General features: G+C 45.8%; 1 protein-coding gene across 1 annotated transcript; it reads left to right on the top strand.

Moving 5' to 3' along the window:
- Positions 1-10,547: 10,547 nt before the first annotated feature.
- RASL11A (RAS like family 11 member A) lies at positions 10,548-13,140 on the top strand. Its single transcript, XM_036917367.2, has 4 exons — positions 10,548-10,909; positions 11,313-11,369; positions 11,475-11,554; positions 12,419-13,140. The coding sequence occupies exons 1-4, from the start codon at positions 10,786-10,788 to the stop codon at positions 12,884-12,886; spliced, it is 729 nt and encodes a 242-aa protein (XP_036773262.1). The 5' UTR covers positions 10,548-10,785; the 3' UTR covers positions 12,887-13,140.
- Positions 13,141-20,418: the final 7,278 nt, after the last annotated feature.

Here is a 20,418-nt window from a genome sequence, read left to right as displayed (position 1 = left end):
TAGATGTTTTAAAGCACCCTGTTGTTTGTGAGTCACATACTAGTTCTGAGTTGCTTGAACCTTCCATGGAATAGGGCTCAAAGCAAGTCTGATAATTTGAAACTAGAGTACCTCTGTAGTTGACCCTTAAACAAGGGGCTTGAACTGTGTGGGTCTATTTATGTGCAGATTTTCAGTGAATACATTGGAAAATGGGAATTTGTACAGTTTGGAAGGATATTTTCTTAAATTTTATTGTGAGAATGTAGTATGTAATACAGAAATGTTAATCAGCCATTCATACTATTGGTAAGGCTTCCTGTCATCAATATGCTGTTAAAATTTTGGACAGTTGACAGTTACTCAGATTTTCCACTATCAGTGAGTGACCCCAACTCCTATGGTGTTCAAGGGTCGACTAGTTCAAATAAAGGTAACCATTTATATATAACATGTATAGCATTCTAAGCATCTTACCAAATTTGCTGAGAAAACTTGGAGTATACCATTAAGCCTGTTGTACATGAAGTGAGATGCAGTGTTCAAAGCTCCATCCCAGGTAGGCTGGCTCCACATGCAGGTGTGATGGGAGTGCTCTATTAGTTTATTAAGGGGAGCATTTGAAAGCTGCTTTGTATGCTTTGAGCACATTGGGTTATTCTATTGCTACTTGGTTGTGACAACTCAAATTCATTCTATCCAAAGGGAATTGAGCACTTCCCAGCCTAGCTGCTCTAGCTGTTTGAAAACTTTTTTATTGGAATTGTCCTTGTCCTAGTTCCTTTGCCTGAAAGACCTACACTTTGTCGAGTTGGTGAGTTCCTGCCTGTCTTCCACTCATCTTGAGTGTCCGGGTGAAACTTCCCTGATGCAAGTATTTGAAGGAAAGGAATGGAAATGTTGGAATCAGATTATTCCGTTTTGGGTTGATGGAATGCAATCCCCCATATGTTTGTTAGGACAGGTGTGCATGTATTTTACAGAGCTTATAATTTAAAGTCTTTCCCACTAGACCTGAGGTTAGGGACTGTCTAATTAGACTTTGCACTCCTGGGGTCTGGCACATGGTAAGCATTCAGGAAGTGTGCTCTTTAAATTAATGAGAGAAGCAGTGCTTCTTAAAAATGAATGTATTCTCTTCAATTTCTTTCCTATGGCATTAACAAACCTAGTGTTTCTCTGAATGTTGAGGGTTTAAGAACCATTTTGCCCACGAGTAATTGGGATCAAGTGCCCCACATTGTGTGGAAAGATGAAGAGACCAAACATTCCTTTGTTGGTTCTACAGAAAGTCTGTTGGTCCCTGTGTAAGTGGTGTCACCTGCATGTGTAAAGGGATGGGACCAAATGCCTCCTGACAGTCCTCAGTGCACTTGGGGCCTAAAATAACTATGTTTAACTGACCTGTAATTGCAACTTGTCGAAAAGGAAGTGGGGTTGTGAGACACCTCCATCCAGGGGGTCTGGTGAAGCTGAACATTAAGGCAGGGCTGCAGACTCCTAGCTTAGGGTTTTTAGGGCAGATTATCAGCAAATGAAGTCCCCCCATCTGATGTATAGTAACGTAAAAATAGCAATGCTATGAATGTGCATGAAACCTTTTTGTATTTTGGATTAATCCCTTAAGATACTTTTTCTCACATGGACAATACTGGGTTAAGAAGTGTTTTCCAGATTCTTGAATAATCTGATAAGTTGCTTTCCTAAAGGGTTGTACCAGTTTGCACTCCCATGAATGAGTGAAAATGCTTGTCTCAGCACTCTCCCGCATTGATTATTATAATTTAGTCTACTAGTTTGGTGGGAGAAAATGTCACATTTCTTTATCCCTGAGTTTGGCCTCAAGTTTCTGGAACGCTTTCTGATTTCCTTTTACCTCTTCTGCAGTCTTTGCTAGATCTTACTTTCATCTCCAAATACTGAAGGGCCTACACACTCACATTCAAAGCCCACCATTAAAGGTAGCCTGTGCCTCAAGTATACTGGACTCAAAAGAGTTTTTGTATTTGGTCATTTATTCTGGAATAAGGATCCCCATGGTTTGTCTATTCAGTCTGTCCTTGAATTTTACTAAGACTGCCCCTTAACATTCTATAAAAATAAACTTCTTCCTCATTCTCCATCCCTTCCCTTTTTTCTTTGAGGTACCACTACTCAGTGTCTGTTTTCTTTGGGGTGGGGGATATCAAGAGTTGTATCAACTTGTATCTATAGCTGTTAAGTTAGGGAACATTTACTGCTACCTGCCGCACCAGAGGAGGGAGGACAAACTGGAAAGGAGGTTGGTCACAATCCGGGAAGAGCAGCGAGACCTGAAGCCCCTTGTAAAACAAGGCAAAATGAGGCATCGAAGAGGTAAAGGGTGGGAGAGTTCGTGTTCAGAGCATGCTTTTGCCCTTGTTTCACTGATTATTCTAGGTTTTGTATCCTTGACCCTTTCCGTTTCTGCTTCCTTGACTTCAGCCTACGGACTTGAGAAAACCAGCCCGTTAAGGAGCTGTTCTTGTGCCCTCCTCGTCCTTTCATAACTTCCCAGCCTCCCAGAGCAGATCCGGCTTCTGTCTCTACCACTGATAAAACTGCTCTCAGATCACCACATTTGCTAGTTAAATTTGGAGACTTGTTTTCAAGTTGCTTTTATCTACCTAGTCAACAGGGCCACCAAGTTTTTTCTCTTCCAGAGGCTTCTGCCATTGTTCACCCAAGTTCTTCTACCTCTCCCATCCTTCTTTGGTGTTCCATCTCTGTCTTAATTCTTGTAAATTCTTGCTGGATGACCTAGGCCAGTAGTTCTCAAAAGTATGGTCCCCCAACTGTGGCAGCATGAACATCTGGAAACTTGTGAAAACTGCAGACCTAACTGAGTCAAATTCTGGGGTGGGACCCAGCACTCTTAAGTTCTCTGGGTGATGGAGTTGCATGCTCGTCTGAGAACCTCTGATCCTGTCTTCAGCCATCTCTATTACACTTGGGACTCAAATTTCAGATTCCACTTTCTCTGAAGCTCTAAGTGCATTTCCAACTCCCTCTTGGACAGCTCCATCTGCATGTCCTGCAAATACACAGATCAGTTAGGAAGGTTTTATTAGAGGAAAGGAACTAAATGGAAATCTCTGAGCTTTTGAGTAATGCATGAGTTGATAAATTCTTTGAAATGCAGTTCCTTTTAAATAGATTATTTTTAAATAAACAGGTCCATCACAGATTGTGCAATTATAAATTAATCCCTTACTATAGAATTCTCTTTTCTTGAAAACATTTGTCGATGAGAATGAAGAAAAATACTCTTAGTATAAAACTTTTCACCCTGCTCTTAAATCAGAGTCAGGACCATAAACGAGGCTGTGTGGCTCCTGAGCATTTAACTCTCTTCTGAACTAGCCAGTTGTCTTCTAAGGCCTTCTGTTTTGTTCAGTTGAACCCAATCCCAAAGGTTGAATAAAATACTCTTCAGTTTTCCTCTTGTGTCATAAAAGCAGTTGCGTATCTTTTTTGTATTCTCACTAGTGTGAATGAGTGTTTTCTCTATACAGAAGGAAAGAAATGCTAAAATATAAACATGCTAAAATTTAGTAAGAATTACAAAAAGGTTTTATTTTTTGAGCACGAGAAATAATATAAAACAACTTGATACTCATCTCATCTCCACTTAAAGGGGGGGAAAATTGGTAGTGTTCATACAGAAAATCTTTACAGAATCTGCTAAGTGGCTTGGTTGTGAGTAATAATGGTGAGGCAACATCTGCTGTTGCTGCGGTGGAGAAGGTGTACAGAGTGAACAAGCAGCTCAAGGTTCTGTACTGTGATTCTTTTCAAACAGCAAAAATGTGTGCTGAGGAGCAACTGGCAGTCCTTCTCACAGAGCCCCAAATAAATGGCAAAGGCACAGAGAATGAAGGCTCTCATACCTACTTTCCTAGCAAGATTGGAATTTGTGGAAATCATTGGGATCGGAAAAGAAACACAGTGGGGTACTTTTTACTATGAAAAATGAGGTGATGGCTTAGCTAAAGTGAAGATGGAATTGGATTTTTTGCTTCTCCTGAGAAAGAAGAGAGGTTCAAATTAATTGTGGGAGGAGAATAAACAGTTTGAAGATCTTCGAAAGCACAAACCATATCCTATTCTTTACATGCTGCTAGCACTGGCATCGTTCTGTAGAGTGGGGACTACCCCTCTTCAAGGACAGTGGCTTCCGTGACCTCCAGATGAGGCCTCAGCATGGCAGTCTTCTCCACCCATAGTCTGGTCCCCAACCTTTTGGGTCATCCACCGCATCCCAGTCTTTGAGACTCCGCGTAGCTCTCCGAACTTGCCAAATACCGCCTTCACAATTTTGCTTGTGTGGTTCCCTCAACTTGATTTACCATTTCCCCTGTGTTTGCACCTATTCAGCATTGTTAATACTCAGAGACCAGTCCTTTCTCCCTGTAGCGTTCCCTGGTTACCTCACTTGGGTTTGTCTCCCTGTTGCGACTCTATTGGAGTTTGTACCCTCATCTCCTTTGTCATTCTATCTGCATGACCAGTGTTCTCCAGCCTGCCCTCCATGTTGGTGCAAAGCACTAAGATTCGAAATCAGAGGGCTTAGGGTGTCCACTGCGGAATGGCTCTCTGACTTTGAATACATTAGTAAACTTGTCTAACCCTCAACTTGTAAGATATTTTACCCATTTCACAGGCTTTATTAAGGAGCAATGATATTTTGGGGATGTCTGAAGGTAGACAGGTATGTGTTACACTTTGTGGTCCTCTCAGTAAATGTTTGATAATAGCAAGTTAGCTGTTTGTGTTCTATACCAGCTCTAGACAGAGTCTTACAGAAAGTTACACTGCAGTAATTTTAAGTTGACTTGACATAAATTAGGGAGATAGCAGAGGAGAAGCATAATTCTTATTCTGGGAAAACAGGCAGAATCTCTGAGTCTCTAGTCAGCTCAGTAGCCAAGGATCTAGGATATACAGGAAAAACAGTTGATGTTAGGCAATGAATTGTGGTGGGAGGTGTTCTTGAATTAGAGGGGGACCCTTGGCAAAGTTTTGTCTGAGAGTTAAAATAAAGCTTACGCACCTGATAATGGGTTAATAATTTCCCAAGCCTAATACTTCCCTATTACCAAATTCTACACTCACTCTAAACACCCACAGGATTTGTGCATCCGTATCTGTGCCTACGCACTTCTATTATCTTTTTAAAACCACTTCTGTAGCCTGTGTTACATTGGTTGCAGTACAATTTTACATAACTCTGGACACAAACCCAAAATGAAATAGAACACAAGCAGCAACAATTCAGAAAGCCTATTTATAATTCTACAGTTGAGTAACCTATTGTCTGTGTTAAAAGGTCCTGGATTATCTGTATTTGCAAATGCAGAAGCTTTCCAGGGAGAATGAGATAATATTTTGAGCTCTCTTGAGCAAATGCAATGTAAATGCAGAATGGAACATAATTCTTATCAGAGAACAGTCTTAGGAATCTTCCTGAGTGGCCTTCAGCTAAAATGGTTTTTAGTGAATTTCCAATGATATGAATTGGTAATAAAGCAGATCTGGATCATCAAAAGTAACAGGAAGAAGGACAGCAGTTACCCCAACTTAAGGTGACATAATACAGAGGTGCCACCAAAGATTAGCATGAACGTAGATCAAGCTTTCCATGAACTTATCCAGGTTATAAGGAAATTTTAAGAGCAGGAATGTCTTCCTTTACCAGAAACAACAAGGACAGAAAAAGATAAAGTCTGCCATTGTGTCATTTTCTAAGAATCTCTTGAATTTTAGCTACCAACTGCTAAGAAAAGCCCTCCTCTCCTCTCCTCACATTTACATCATATTGGTACATTTCTAGCCTTAGACAAATGGTCACCATGGTAACCTTAGATCAAGAAGCTGGCTAATCCTTTCTGTCAACTATGTCAATTCTGACAATCTATGGTCAACTCAAAACATTTAAAGGAAACACTAAGGCTGCTTCAAAGATTATATGATTCCTTGAAAATACATATCTGTACACAAGACATTCTTTTTTAAGGGCTTATTTCATTTGAATAGGAATAAATCAGTTTTGGAATATAAACTGTTTGCCAAGCTAAAGCCATAGGTTGTGAAATAACCTCTGGAATCACATTGCCTATTGTTACTCTAAATAGAAATGGAGTATTTCTAAAATGTGAATTTTTGCCTATTTCTAAAAATTTTGATGTCAACTTTAGTTAGCCTTAAATACACTGACATGAATCCACAAAGGTGAGTATCTCTCACCTTTATTTGCTGATGCTACAGTCTTTCTTTTCCAGTGGCCAAAATAACCAAAATGCCTATTGTATTTATAGATTAAAAACTGCATATAGAGCCTTTACTATTACTCCTACTCTTAAAGATGCTAATATTCCATGTGGCCAAATATTTGGACTCATTTTGGACTTAGGTGTTTCAGTGTTCTTGGTTTTTAATTTAACTCACAGCCATGTTGAGAGTAAAATAATTTGTCTTTACAAGTATTTCTGGATAAGGGATTCAAAATAAACTTTCTGTTTATAATATAAAATATGGAACTGATCTTTCCAGGGTCAGAGATGATTAATGTTTTGCTATATACTTTTATACATTGTTTTCATACCAAACTAGCTAACAAGTATTTTTATATATTTGTAGGCAAATATGCTTTCACAGCATACCTTGTGTATATGGAGAGATAAGCATTTAATTCTCACTGTTCACTTTTAACTAACAAAGGGAAAAAAGAGTGAAAACTACAGAAACTGTGGTAGAATTTGCTGCTCTGATTCTGGTTTGTGCCCACCTTTGGCCAGTCACATACCCGCACAAGAAAGCTTCCCTGTAGAGTAAGTACAACAGGGTGAGAATCTGAAGTCACTTTGATAGCCCCTATGAGGCACTGCCTGTTTTTCAAGTAGTAACTGTAAGACTGACAGTTAGTGTAACTGTGGATGGCTTCTGATTTTGTTTTTAGTTCTGTGGATTGTGTTTAAACAGTTCAAAAATACACTCCTGATTGTGAGATACTAAATAGTACTGCAGATTTGTCACTTTATTGAATGTGTACAACAGTCCCATGAAGTTAAAAAGTGTACCCTTGTATAGCATGGCACACTAGAATTAAAATTGATCTGTTATCTTACACACACACACACACACACACACACACACACACAAACACACACAAAAAACTATGCCAATCTTACTCCTGACAAGGAATGTAAGGAAATGAGGTCAAAAGACAAGCCCAAGATTCAGCCAAGAAGGGGCTCTCTTTTCTCTTCAAAGTTCTGCATTTTAACTCCCGGGGGTATGTCTGGCAGAGTGCACTGACTGCTGCTCAGCAGTGATCCCTTTTACTTCTTGATTTTTGCTAGGGTAGCAATGTGTCCAGCTCCTGGGGAGGAGCTGCCAGTTTCTAAGCTAGTCGTGGCCATCCCAGTCACCTGCTAGATACTTGGATAAATATTTTCCCAACTTCCTATTTCTGGCCCATTGAGATAAAAGGGAGTATGCAGGGTTCTGAGAATTATCTCTTGGTAAAAAGAGATGAAGAGAGTCCTTTCCTCTCTCCCTGATCAGATGAGGACTTGATGTTTGGTGAACCAGGATCCATTTTGTGTTCAAGAAGAGCCAGGAGAATTTGAGAGATAACAGACCTCTATCACTGACCTGCTCAAGGACCTCTGGAACCTAATAGTTTCAAGGTTGTTCTGTAAATAGTAACTGTCTTTATGTTGCCTTTTCCTGTCAGGGAAGGAGGTGTCCTGCTTCAGGTCTCCCAGTTAAACTGAAGTTAAACAGACGGAGATTGCTTTGTGAACAGCAAAAGTCAGTGCATCTGAAACATGGCAGTTCATCTCAGGACGTTTCCTTGAACACTTTCTTCTGAGAGCAGGTTGCTCTCAAAACCAAAGTATTGGGATAATGGTTACATATATGACTTGTGTCTTTTACAGTTCACACAGTGAAGACACCTTTCATTCGTTTGTTCACTGAAAAAGTCAGTGAACAAACATTTATTGAGGACCTGGTAAGTTCGAGGTACCACTATGCTGTGTACTAAAGACACAAGCTAGAGTCCCTGCCCTCCTGGAGACAGACATAAAACAAATATTCCACCAGCAAGTAAGACAACTGAGATCAGTACTGCCAAGGGCACCCTGAGAATGAGTAACTGGGAGATAGGGGTGGGGATGGCAGCAGTGATCAGAGAGAGCATCCCCAAGAAGCAAGTAAACTGGTCACCATCTCTTCCCGGTCTATTTCAGGACTCTTCAACTGAGCAGTGAAGACAGCAGTAGGGATGGAGAGGAGGAGACACCAGGAAGTGTAGGCAGTAGAAATGATGGAACTTGGTGGTTAATGAATGTGGAAGGGAGAGGTTGGAGTCAAGGATGGCTCACAGGCCACTGGCTTGGGCTAGAGGGTGGATGGAGGCACATTCATTAACGTGGTCAACTGCAAAACGGGATCCCAGTCTCCTCTCCGCATCCCAGCCCTTTCAAATGTGACTTTTCAGTCCCCCCACCAAGGCCTGGAGTATATTTCTGCACCCCTTGGACTTGGGCTGGCACTGTGACTTGCTTTGGCCAACAGTGCAACAGAGGGGATGGGTCCCAGGCTAGAGCCTAGGTCACAAGAGGCATTTTCCACTTCCACTGTCTCTTGGAACCCTGCTCAGCCACCATGAAAACAAGCCTGGACCAGCCTGCTGGGTGAGGAGAGCCATGTGACTCAGTCACTGCCTCTTCCCACAGCGCAGCTGCCAGCCAGCTGCCAGCCTCCCACCTCCTGCCAGCTGTCTGCAGATGCATGAAAGAGCCTAGCCAAGATCAGCTGAGCCTGGCCTAGATTAGGACAGCACCTCGTTGACCTATTGACTTGTGAGCAGCTACAAGGGATTGTTTTAAGCCATTAAGTTTTTTGTGGTTTGTCATGAGGCAAAGCTAACTGACACAACTGAGATAGAGAAAGAGGTAAGGGTGGGGTCGTCTAAGAGATAATTATGAGACCGGGACCATGAGCTTAGTCAGAATAGGATGAGGGCCTCTGGGAAAAGCAAGGCAAGAAAGATATTTACAGTCAGAGCAATGTAACTACAGGCAAGAAAACCCCCTACCAAAACTCTGTGTTAAACATTAAGCTCTAGAGTCATTCTTCAGTGAGATCAGTTAATATTCCCCAGATAAAGAAGAGCAGCACATGTTTTTATTAAGCTAATCATTTGTAATCATGTGTAAGATTCACTGTAGCATGCTAACAGGCTCAGGCCTATGTGCTGTCTTTCCTCCTTCAGACCTGATGAGGTGATTTGCAAACTGGGCAACTAATTTAGCATGCAGGCCCAGCTGTGAACAACATAGTAAAAGACAGGAAGGATCCACCTTAAAGATAAGATTGCATTGTTAACACCCAAGAAGTTTAAGAAATAAGATTCTTAACTTATTCTTTAGCAAACAATACCTCAGCCCACCTTAGCCGCTGGGCAGGTGGCCTTGTTTGATATGCTCCCAGACCAAGACACCGGTATCTCCTTACTCGGGGAGAAATCACAGTAGGAAATTTAAGTTAATTCTAAATATTCAGGGACCACTTAACAACTCCACACCCCTAAGCCTTTTTTCACATCCCCCAAAATCCTCAAGCCTGTAAAACCCCTAGACAAGGCACCACCGTGGGCTCTCTTGTCAGGAGCTCTGTCCTCACTGTATCTCTAAATACAAGCCTCTCCCTGGCTCTCCTACCTTGGGTGTTTGCTAAATTCATTTTTCGACTCCGCAAACAAGAACCACGGCATCAATTGGATATAGGAGACTGGAACAAGTGAGGCCAGAAGTTCTAAGGTGCAAGGACTAGATCTCAAGGCTTCCCAAACCCAAGACCAGGCCATATTTCTCTTGTGACCTCTTCCACTTTCCTACCCCTACCTTAAACTCCACTTTACACCCAGCAGTAAGCACTTCACTAACGAAGCACATGCATGACTCAAGTGCACGGGACAGTATTAGTGATGGAGAAATAGTTAAGAGCAAGAGCTTTTCAGCAGAGGGAATGCTTATTAGTGTTGACTAATGCGTCAATTCCATGGCCCCAGAGCGGCTGGCGGTGGAGGCTAGGCTGCAAACTGCTGCCCCCAGGGGCCTTCACGTGTCTGGGGCAAGGCTACACCGATTCCTTGCCCAAGGTCGCAGGTCCTTTACACAGATACTAATTCAGGGCTCTTTCCCCCTCCCTTCCTTTTCCCCTGTTAATGTCACCTTCAGCACCTCTTGAAAACAGAGCTGCCTTCGACAGGAATCTATCCCTCCCATTGCTGCAGAAACATCCCGCTGAATGTTTCTTCTTTCTTTGGCCCATAGCTCTTAATCTGATGCCAGGTTCGCCCACTGGGGGCTCTGGTAAGGCAGGCTCGCCTCCGCGGGGTGCAGGGGGCCACCAGGGCTACGCAGGCACAGCCTGACGAGAGCCTCCCGCGCGCTCGGGGCGCTGGCCGCGTTCCCGGGCCCGGAGCCACGCGGGTCCCGGCAGCGCGCGTCAAGCGGCGAGGCGCTGCGCAAGCCGGCGGTGACAGTCCCTACGCGTCCGGCCCCTGCCTACTCCCGGGGCTGCAGGAAGGGGCGGGGAGAGGAGGGGCGTCCGCGGGCCGAGCGCTTTAAAAGCCGCCGCCGTGACAGCTGGGCCAGCACCGCGGTCCCCGCCCCTCGGTTTCCCACGTTCCCTGCTCGCGGGCCGCGGCGAGACGGTGCGGCCCGGCGGGAGGCTTGCGCTCAGCGGCGGGACGCGCCAGACCCGGCGCTCTCCATGCGGCCGCCCACCATGGCCGGGCACTTTCTGCTCGCGCCCATCCCCGAGTCCTCCTCCGACTACCTCCTGCCCAAGGACATCAAACTGGCCGTGCTGGGCGCCGGCCGCGTGGGCAAGAGCGGTGAGTGTCCCGGGGACTGAGCGGGGCGGCCGCCCAGCCCCGGCCCGGCCGGGACAGCCGGGGACTGGGAGATGAGCTGGAGCTCTGGGCCGGTGGGGAAGGGCAGGGCGCCGGGAAGAACCTGCACCCCGCCCGCCGAGTTCCCGGCTGCTCCCCGGGAGCGCTCTCGCCGGCGCTGGCACCTGTTGGCTCATGGGGGCTGGTACGGCTGGTAGAATGCCTCCAGTCATACCTGCCGTGAGACCTGCGGGAGGCTCCGACGGTGGCCCCTTGGTTTTGCAGAGCCTTGAGATGCGGGCAATCTCTGCGGTTCTGCGTTTCACCGCCTCCTGCATTTCCGCGAGGGTCCCGATTTGACTGTCTTGCCCCAGTCCTTCCGTTGATTTTCCTGTTTCCTTTTCAGCAATGATTGTGCGCTTCCTGACCAAGAGATTCATTGGCGATTATGAACCGAATACAGGTTAGAAAGATTTCGTGCGCTCTGCTCGTGTGGTTGCATGCTCCAGTTTTCTTTTTCGCGATGAGAGTGCAAGCATTTAAAAGCAAACTCTCCTTCATTCTCCAGGCAAGTTGTATTCACGGCTTGTCTATGTTGAGGGAGACCAGCTATCCTTGCAGATCCAGGACACTCCCGGGGTCATCCAGGTGAGCACTGCCAGGAGCCAGCAGCTCCCCCTTCCACACCCAGGGCCTCCGAACCTGAGCAAGATGTCTGCACACGCCCGCTATGCATTTAGATGGAGGAGTGGGCTGTCCTCAGATGGGGCCAGTCCTTGGGGTTAGAAACCCTCCAAGTGGGGGGTGGAGGGTGATGGTCAGAGGCAGCTACCTCCTGTCCTCTATCTCCAAAAGGGCGAGAGAACTTATAGTGGGGTGGGGTTCTGCAGAGGGTCTTCTTCCCTAGCAGGGACTGGGAAGTGCTTCTGTTTCTAGCTGTTCCCTGAGTCGGTAATTGCAGTTCCGATAATTGCAGTTCCGTGACCCCTTGGCCAGCTGTCAGGAATGTAACTTGATTAACAAGTTATTAATTGCTCTCCCTTCTAGGGAGGTAATAAAGTCTTGTAGAAAAACAGAAAGAAGGAATGTGTTTCTGTAACATTCTCAAGAAGGACATGCTAAAGATGTTTTTTTGTGGGCTTGGGAATCAGTATTTATCTTGGCTTATGTTCAATATTTTGTTTATCCTGAGTTAGTTTCCTAAAAATTGCACCATTCTGATTCGGAAGTTCTCATGGAAGTCATTCTTCAGTCAGCCATAGTTAACCACAGCCTATCTTGCCAAGCAAGGTTTTAAAAAATAAAGCATTGTTAACAGCTAATAAAATAACCCAGGCAGTGAAAATGCACTCCTTCCCTATCAAAATCCTCCTGCAGAAGCTGGGTAGAATGTGAAAACTATGTTTAGTGATTTCTTTTTCAAACGTTTTTTTCAAGGGTTACTTTGATGTTATTTTGAATCATGTCCCACCGAGGGCTTTCTTGATCCAGTCTTATTTTGATCTTTCCCAGGTCCAACACAGCCTCACCCAGATGGTTGATTCCCTGTCCAAATGCATGCAGTGGGCAGAAGGCTTCCTGCTAGTCTACTCCATCACAGACTACGACAGCTACCAGTCTATCCGCCCCCTTTACCAGCACATCCGAAAGGTCCACCCTGACTCTAAGGCCCCAGTCATCATTGTGGGCAACAAGGGGGACCTTCTGCATGCCCGGCAGGTGCAAACACATGATGGCATTCAACTAGCCAATGAGCTGGGCAGCCTGTTCCTTGAAATTTCCACCAGTGAAAACTATGAAGACGTCTGTGATGTGTTTCAGCATCTCTGCAAAGAAGTGAGCAAACTGCACAGCATCGGTGGGGAGAGAAGGAAAGCCTCCGTCATTCCCCGGCCCCGCTCCCCAAACATGCAAGATCTGAAGAGACGTTTCAAGCAGGCTCTGTCTTCCAAAGCCAAAGCCCCCTCAGCACTGGGGTAAACCCAGCTCGGACTCAGCTCTTTTTCCTCATGCAGCTGAAAAGACTGGAGGGGGTGGGGGGGGGGGTCTCCCTTTTTAGTCACACGTTCAGAGTTTATTTTTATACAAACTATTGTTTTTCAAGTGTATGTGTATTTCTGAAAATTCAAACAATGATTGCCTCGAGGTTGGATAGAGTTTTTTTTTAATAAAAGATTTTTTTTTTTACCGTTACTGCTAGTCACTTTTCCATTAAAGGCAAAATGGCAACATTGCTCCTTGTTTTTAAAATGTCTTTTTATAGAAATCATACTTGCACCAGAGCCCAGAAGTACTCCATGCTTGCCCTCAGCCTGAACTCTGGTGTCTTGCGGTAGGGAGGGGTTGATGCAGAGGGAATCTAGTGGGAGAAAGGAAAAGTATGTGGAGGAGGAAAGGGACTTGAATAACAACAGGACGTCTTTAAGTGGGGCCCTTTGCCACAGGCGTGATACCATGATACCCTTTCAAGGAAAGGGGTTCACTGTGCTGATGCAAAAAAATTATAAACATGAATAACGTTATTTACTGGTGCAAGTGGAAGTTTATCCTGTCAACCCCAATTAAAAAGCAAAAAAAAAACAACCCACCACCTTTCCCAGCATTCCTTGTGTCAGCAAATGTGTGGTACTGGGAGTTGCCTAAAAATCCTCCTTCCCTCTCTGTCTGGCTGAGCCACACAACCAGTAGGGCCCGTGATCTGCCAGTTCTCTCCTTTTATTCTCTGAAGCATTTTTCTGTCTCATCCCAGGCCTTTACAGCTGTTGTCTGGATTGGCAAGCAGGAGTGTAAGGAAATACTGGTTTCCTGACTTCCGGCTTTCCCTCTGTTTCTTCACACCAGAACATCTTCCTAAAACCAACCCTAACAGCTCCCCCTTCCACACCCGGAGCCTCGGAACCTGAGCAAGATGTCTGCACACGCCTGCTTTGCGTTTAGATGGAGGAGTGGGCTGTCCTCAGACGGGGCCAGTCCTTGGGGTTAGAAACCCTCCAAGTGGCGGGTGGAGGGTGGATGGTCAGAGGCAATAACCTCCTGTCCTCCATCTCCAAAAGTTTATTTTACTTATTCCCATGATTGAAAAACTCCTTTATCTACTGAATAAATATAAATGAGGCTTGGCATCAAGGTTATTCACCACTTTCCGGCCTCCTCACCCCCTCGTACGGAAACACACGCACAGCTGCGAGCCCGTGCCAGGGGAGCAGCCTGCCTTTCTCAGTGTACAGCAGACTCTTCATGCCTTCCTGCCTCAGCACGAACTCTCTCTCCCCTGTGTCTGGAATGTCTTCCTCTTCTCCACCTAAAGGATCAACAACGCATCTTTGAAGCCCCAAGTCCCAAGCTGTATTCAGCTCCAGGATGCCTTCCTGAGTCCACTTGTATTCCTGTAGCATTTTTGTTACAGCCCGACCACGTACTGTTCTTTTGATCACCTCCGCCTTCGCCCCTTGGAAGGAGCAATGCTTGAGAGCAGTAACTGCGTGTTATGACTGTGAGCCAAGATTCTAGTCCAGGGCTTGCACACGGAGAGGTAGGTTTTCAGTAAACATTTGCTGAATAAGTGAATGAATGCATTACTTTTTGGTGCCAAGATACAATACTGGGAGAATACAATGAAATGGCTTGTCACCTGCAGAACAAGGACAGGAGCTGTTCTAGGTAGTCTAGGTTCTTTATTAGCAGCGACACAGGAAGCTGCAGGTTCTGGCCATTGCGTACCATTCCCCTTCCTTCCAAGGCTACCTGTCTCCAGATCTGTCATGCTAGCACCATGAATGAGGGGCATCTACTTTCACAAAATTGCATGAAGGATTAAGAAAACTAGATAGTTCATGTCCAAAGGAGTGTCCAAATAATTGAGAAAAATTATTATTTTGGATTCCATTACCTTTTAAGAAATGCCCAATTCCCATTGCTCATTTGCACACCCTCAGAACAAAAGGAGTTGCTCCTCCCATCAGCCGTTCCTGCTTCCTACCATCCATCTTAACATTGTAGGTGAGGCCACAAGAGCAATCACTGTCACGCCTACAGTGTGCCCAGATTGCCCCCCAGTTGCCAGGGGCTCCTCTGCCTTTAAGGAACTGCGATCAAACATCCCATGGGGGAAATCATAATGTAATAGCTAAAGACCAATACAGAGATGTCCTAAGGCAGCCTATGATTGAGTTCCAAATGATCACATGGTAGGGACAGGAAGTACCCTGGGCTCTCCAGGGAGAGCACAGTATGGGCTGCAGGGGTCAAAAGATGAGGAGCAGGGCAGTCCAAAGGGAGTAACAGCCTAGGCAGGCTGGAGGGCCAAGCAGAAAGGGCTCTACCCGGTATTCTTCCTGCCCTCAGCATCCTAGGGAACATCTCCAGGGCCTCGTAGCTTCCTTTAGTCTCTGGTGCCCAGAACTGGCCCAGTACATGATCCAGCTCCCTGGGCTCAGAGGGACCTCCGTGCCTGCTGTTTCTCTTCCCAGGGCCTCATGCTGGTGCCAGTGGTGTCTCTTGGGGGTCAGGTGCTTGGAGTATATCTGAAAGGCCCTGGGGGATCTGAGGTTTGGGGCTTGTCTGACACCCAGGAGGCCTTTGGAAAGGGAGCTGAGTTCTGAGCCAACCTCAGGATTGGAGAAGGCAGAGCTGGTGGAGCCCTGGGGGTTCTTTGCATTCCGGGTAGGGGCAGGACTTCTGAAACATTGGGCAGAGCATTGCAAACTTGGGGGGTGTGGACAGGCCAGTGTCTATACATTCGTATCTGGTGGTTTGGCCATACCGTGAGGTATCGTCATGCCTGTGGGGATCAATCCCTGGCCCCTCTTCACCCCAGCCACACCTCTTTGGCATCCTCCGGCCTCCCCTGCCAATGCTCATTCTCCTTCTGGTCAAAGCTTGGTTCTAATTCTGCTCTAAAACTGCAGAATGATTTAATTAACATGCCCACCAGTGTGATCCTGGAGAAATGGACGGAATCCAAACGGCTAAATTGTACATCCTGCAAACGTTCTGTACTCCATATGTGACTCATGAAAAACAAGCTGGAATGATGGAAAAATAAATCTATCATAGCATAAGAAAACTAATTTGTTTTGCTTGTATTGAGGTGCAGGGCACAATGGAAGTTCTGAAGTTTATTAATATCTGTTTGGAGAAATGGATGAAAATAATCAGCTGTGGAAGACAGTGGTGAACAAAAGAGCAAAATAGGAAGGACAAGATGACTGTTAAATCTTGCATTTGGGGTTCAAATAACGTTTTTGTTCCTTGTATGTGTTGTAATTTCAACTTCTCATTACTCAAAGTTAACCAATTCATATTAACAGTGCAAAGAGATTTGACATGATTAAGAATTCATTCTTACCATTTGATCTATCTCCAAAAGATGGAATATTTTGAAAGACTTTGTTAAAATTAGTCTTAAGCTACTTTGACACTTGATAAGAAAAATGTGATATAGGAAAAAGAAAGCCAAAGCAATTTTTATAAGAACAGTTTATAGCACATAGAGTAGGAATTTGCCAATCCTAGATAAAACACAGTCAGCCTTCGTGTTTGCATGCCCCCGTGTACTTCTGTCCCATTTGAATATAGGCTCCATAGGGACAGACAGGTTCCCATTCATCTTTAGCTCCAAGGTCCCTGTTAGAGTGTCCAGTACAAAACAGACTCCTCAAAAATATTGCTAAGCTGAGTCATCAGAAAAATTAAGGAGTCCCTAACGTTACTTTTGGTGTAGCTCATGAGTACAGTGGTGTATGTCTATCTATATTCTGGGTTCCCTCGGTCAAATTGTCAGAGATGGCACCTCCCTACTCTCCAGGGCAGGCCTGCTTGTGCAAAGCAGGGGTCATTGCTTCCCATTTTCCTCTTATCTCTGTAAAGACCCCTGCAATAATGATTTGCATGGCTTCAAATCACATTTATTGAGACCTGCTTCATGCAAAGCCTGTGCTAAATGTTGTGGTCAAGTGATCTAGACAGCCCTCCTTTCCAGGAACTCAGTCCAGTGGGAGTTCTGGAGGCTGGGCCTTGAGGGTGAGATTTTGTGGGGTGAAAGGTAAAATAAGACTCCGACCTACATATGAAGGTGTTGACAAAATTAGTGGAGACAGCTGAGCAGGGAGTGGAGGCAAATACCCTAAAGAGTGGGAAAGCACCCTTACTCAGAAAATGACATTTCTTACTCTACAAAGAGCGTTATTTCCTTTGAGCCATTATTTTGCTCAGTTGAGGATTAATGAGCTAACATTGTAAAATACTTGCTGCCATTTCTTCTTGGCATTCTCTGTTTAAATGAGAAGAACAATGTGACCAGCAAGGCTTACTGATATACAGATTTTGCCTGGAAATACTAACGTGGATTTATAACTCTGGAAATACAAGAAAATTTTAGGAGTTCCTGCTCACAAGGCAGTTACTAATCTGCTTTATGGAGGCAGTATGGGGAAGGTTCCAGAGTGAGAGGTTCAGATCCTGCGTTGCCACTGATGGACCCGTGGCCTTGGGCAAGGTGTGACGTGAGTTTCCTTACCTTCAATTGGAGACAATACTACCCCTCAGGCAGCGAGCCTGGTACAGGTAAGGTGCTCAGTAAGTTGCACTTGTCTTGCTATTTTTTTTAAAGGTACATAGGTACATGATGAAGCTGCTTATGTGCTCAGAAAAGCATAGTACTTGCTTTGAAAGATGTGATTTTGCCCATTTCACATCTGGGAAAAAGAAGGTTTGCAGGGGAGCAGTTATTCCTGCACTATTAATACCTGACTATTAGGGATCCTTTACTATGTGCTGGACACTTTTATTTTCTCAATAATCCTTTGAAGTAGAATGATTACCACTCCCATCTTTCAGATGAGGAAACTGCGGCTCAAAGAGGCCACACAATGGCCAAGAGTCACACAAGCAAGGAAACCAGGAGGTCTGGCTGCAGGAAAGAAAAAGGATCCCCTTCAGCTCAGGTCTGTTCCCCAGCCAGGTCTGTGTGAGTGCCAATGTCTTTTGGAGAACTTGTTAAAAATGAAGATTCTGGGGCCCAGGCCCGGAGGTGCTGTTGCTGTGTATTGGAGCTGCGTTTTGATGAGCTCCCCAAGTGGTACTGTGGCCGGATGTCTCATGCTTGGAGCTTTCAAACAAGACCACAGTCTGGATTCTCCCCACACTTCCTGTTTATCCAGGGGAAAGTCGGAGAAGGCAGGAAGGTTGCCCAGGGAAGGGGTGGGGGCTCCTGCCTGGGTCCGGAGTTGGGGTGCTGGAGGGGCCACTCCCCTGAGCTCCACCCCATCTCCTCAGCCCCACCTGGCAGAGCGCATCCTCCTGGGGAGGCTCTCCCTGAGTCGTGGCTTTGAAAGCCATTGTGGGGTGGGGGCAGAGAGCAGCAGATGGGGGTGTGGGCACCATTTAGGTCAGCGTGCCCGTGGATGCCATCCCTGCTGTCCCTCTCTCCTTGCGGACTCTTCTCTGACCCCAGGAAGCAGCCTCCACAGCAGTTCCCAGAGTCATTCACTTTCTTTTCTCTGGAGGCAGGAGGTCAGCACCTTGAGGGGAGCAGGGGGCATAGCTGAATGTCAGCAACCCAGGGGACTGTGGGGGTGTATGGTTTACTACAGGGAGGGCAGGTGCCAGAAGCAGGAATTCACAGGCACACCCGGGGGCTAAGAGTGTCTCCTCACCCCAACTCCATCTGGTCCAGGACATCTCCAGGAATTGCATGACAGTGTGTGCCTGTGTGTGTATAGGAGCATGTGTGTGCCTGGAAAGGGGTGGGGGCAACAGAGAGGGAACAGGAAAGTCAGTGAATTTCTCCAGAGGGGAAAAATATGAGGCTGTTGCAGCATTTGAGGGGCCTCAGATGGGGGCCGTCTGCTGATTACACCGTTTGTAGTATACTAAAACTAACAACTACTAGCTGTCATAATTTCTGAAAATGCACTATAGTTCCATGTATTATGGTGTATTAGTCAGGGTTCTCCAGAGAAATAGAACCAAGCAGAGATTTATCTCTAAAGAGATTTATCGTAGCAATTGGCTCACGTGATCACAGAGGCTGAGAAGTCCCAGGATCTGCGGTTGGCAAGCTGGAGGCCCATGGAGCTGATGCAGGTCTGAAAGCCGGCAGGATCAAGGACCAAGCGCCAACGTTTCAGTTTGACTCCAAAGGCGGGAGAAGATGGATGTCCCAGCTCAAGGCCCGGAGGAGCTCCCTCTGACTCAAGGGAAGTGAGCCTTTCTGTTCCAGTCAAGCCTTCAGTGGGCTGGATGAGGCCCACGTTGGGGAGGGTGTCTGCTCTACTTAGTTTACTGATTTGCATGTTCATCTCACGTGGAAACACCCTCACAGACACACCCAGAATAATGTTTGACCAAATATGTGGGTGCCCTATGGCCCAGGCAAGTTGACATAAAAGTCACCATCATATATAGTAAGCGTTTTAAGTGTACACTCTCATTTAATCTTCCCAACAATTCCACTAAGTAGCTTAGTATTATCATCACCATTCAACAGATGAAGAAAATGAGGTTCAGAGAGGTTAACTTTCTAACAATCTCTCAGCTAGGAAGGGACACAGTTGAGATTTAAACCCAAGCCATTCAATACCAAAAGAAGATAGGTTGAACTATTAACCCCCAGTCCCTCACCATGTGACTTCATTAGGAAGTAGGGCTTTTGGAAGGAGAGAGCCTGTAGTTAAAATGAGGTCATTAGGGTGGGCCTTGATCCAATAGGAGTGGTGGCCTTATGAAAAGGGGAAAAAGTCACAGAGACAGACGTGTGCAGAGGGAGGATGACATGAAGACAAAGGCAGGAATTGGGATGATGCACTCACAAGCCAGGGACACCCAGAAGCCACAGAGAGGCCTGGAGCAGGTCCTTCCCAAGAGCCTTCACGGGTGCGGCCCCGTCAGCCCCTTGGTCTGCACACTTTCAGCCTCCAGGCCGGGAGACAGTACGCCTATGTTGTTTAAGCCCCTGGTTGTGGTGCTTTGTTAGGGCAGCTGAGCTGATAAGTGCAGTCAGTAAACGGCTAGATCTGTGTGAACCCAAAGCCCGGCTCTACACATGGCCCACCCGGCTGCCAGGCATGCAGCCCCAGAGCAGAAGGAAATGTGACTCTGAATTCCGTTCTTGAATTTTGTCTCAGGGCATGGGTTCAGCTGACAGGAAACCTAAGTGGTCTAATTAGAGATAATGTTTCTCCTATACACCGTTTAAGCTGATCATGGGGCTCTGCTCCCAGAATCCACAGGGACCCAGTCTCTGCCTCTCTGTCACTTGCTTTTCCTAGGTGTCACTCTCATTCCAAGGTCTAAGCTGGCTCTCAGCCAGTCCACGCTGCAGAGCAGAAAGTGCTGGGAAACACCAGGCGAGGGCAGGCTCCTTCCCTTTAAGGCCAAGGCCCTAAAGTTGAACACATCCCCCTGTCACATTCCATCATGACTGAGAAACGCAGTCTCCAGCTAGGCAGCTGTGGGTAAAATTGTAGTATTTCTAGAATATCTCACCTGGCTTTAGTGTATCTGCATATCAA

The sequence above is a fragment of the Manis pentadactyla genome, chromosome 2, assembly GCF_030020395.1.
Source record: "Manis pentadactyla isolate mManPen7 chromosome 2, mManPen7.hap1, whole genome shotgun sequence".
NCBI classification, from domain to species: Eukaryota; Metazoa; Chordata; class Mammalia; order Pholidota; family Manidae; genus Manis; species Manis pentadactyla.
This window is presented reverse-complemented; position numbering and strand designations above follow the sequence as displayed.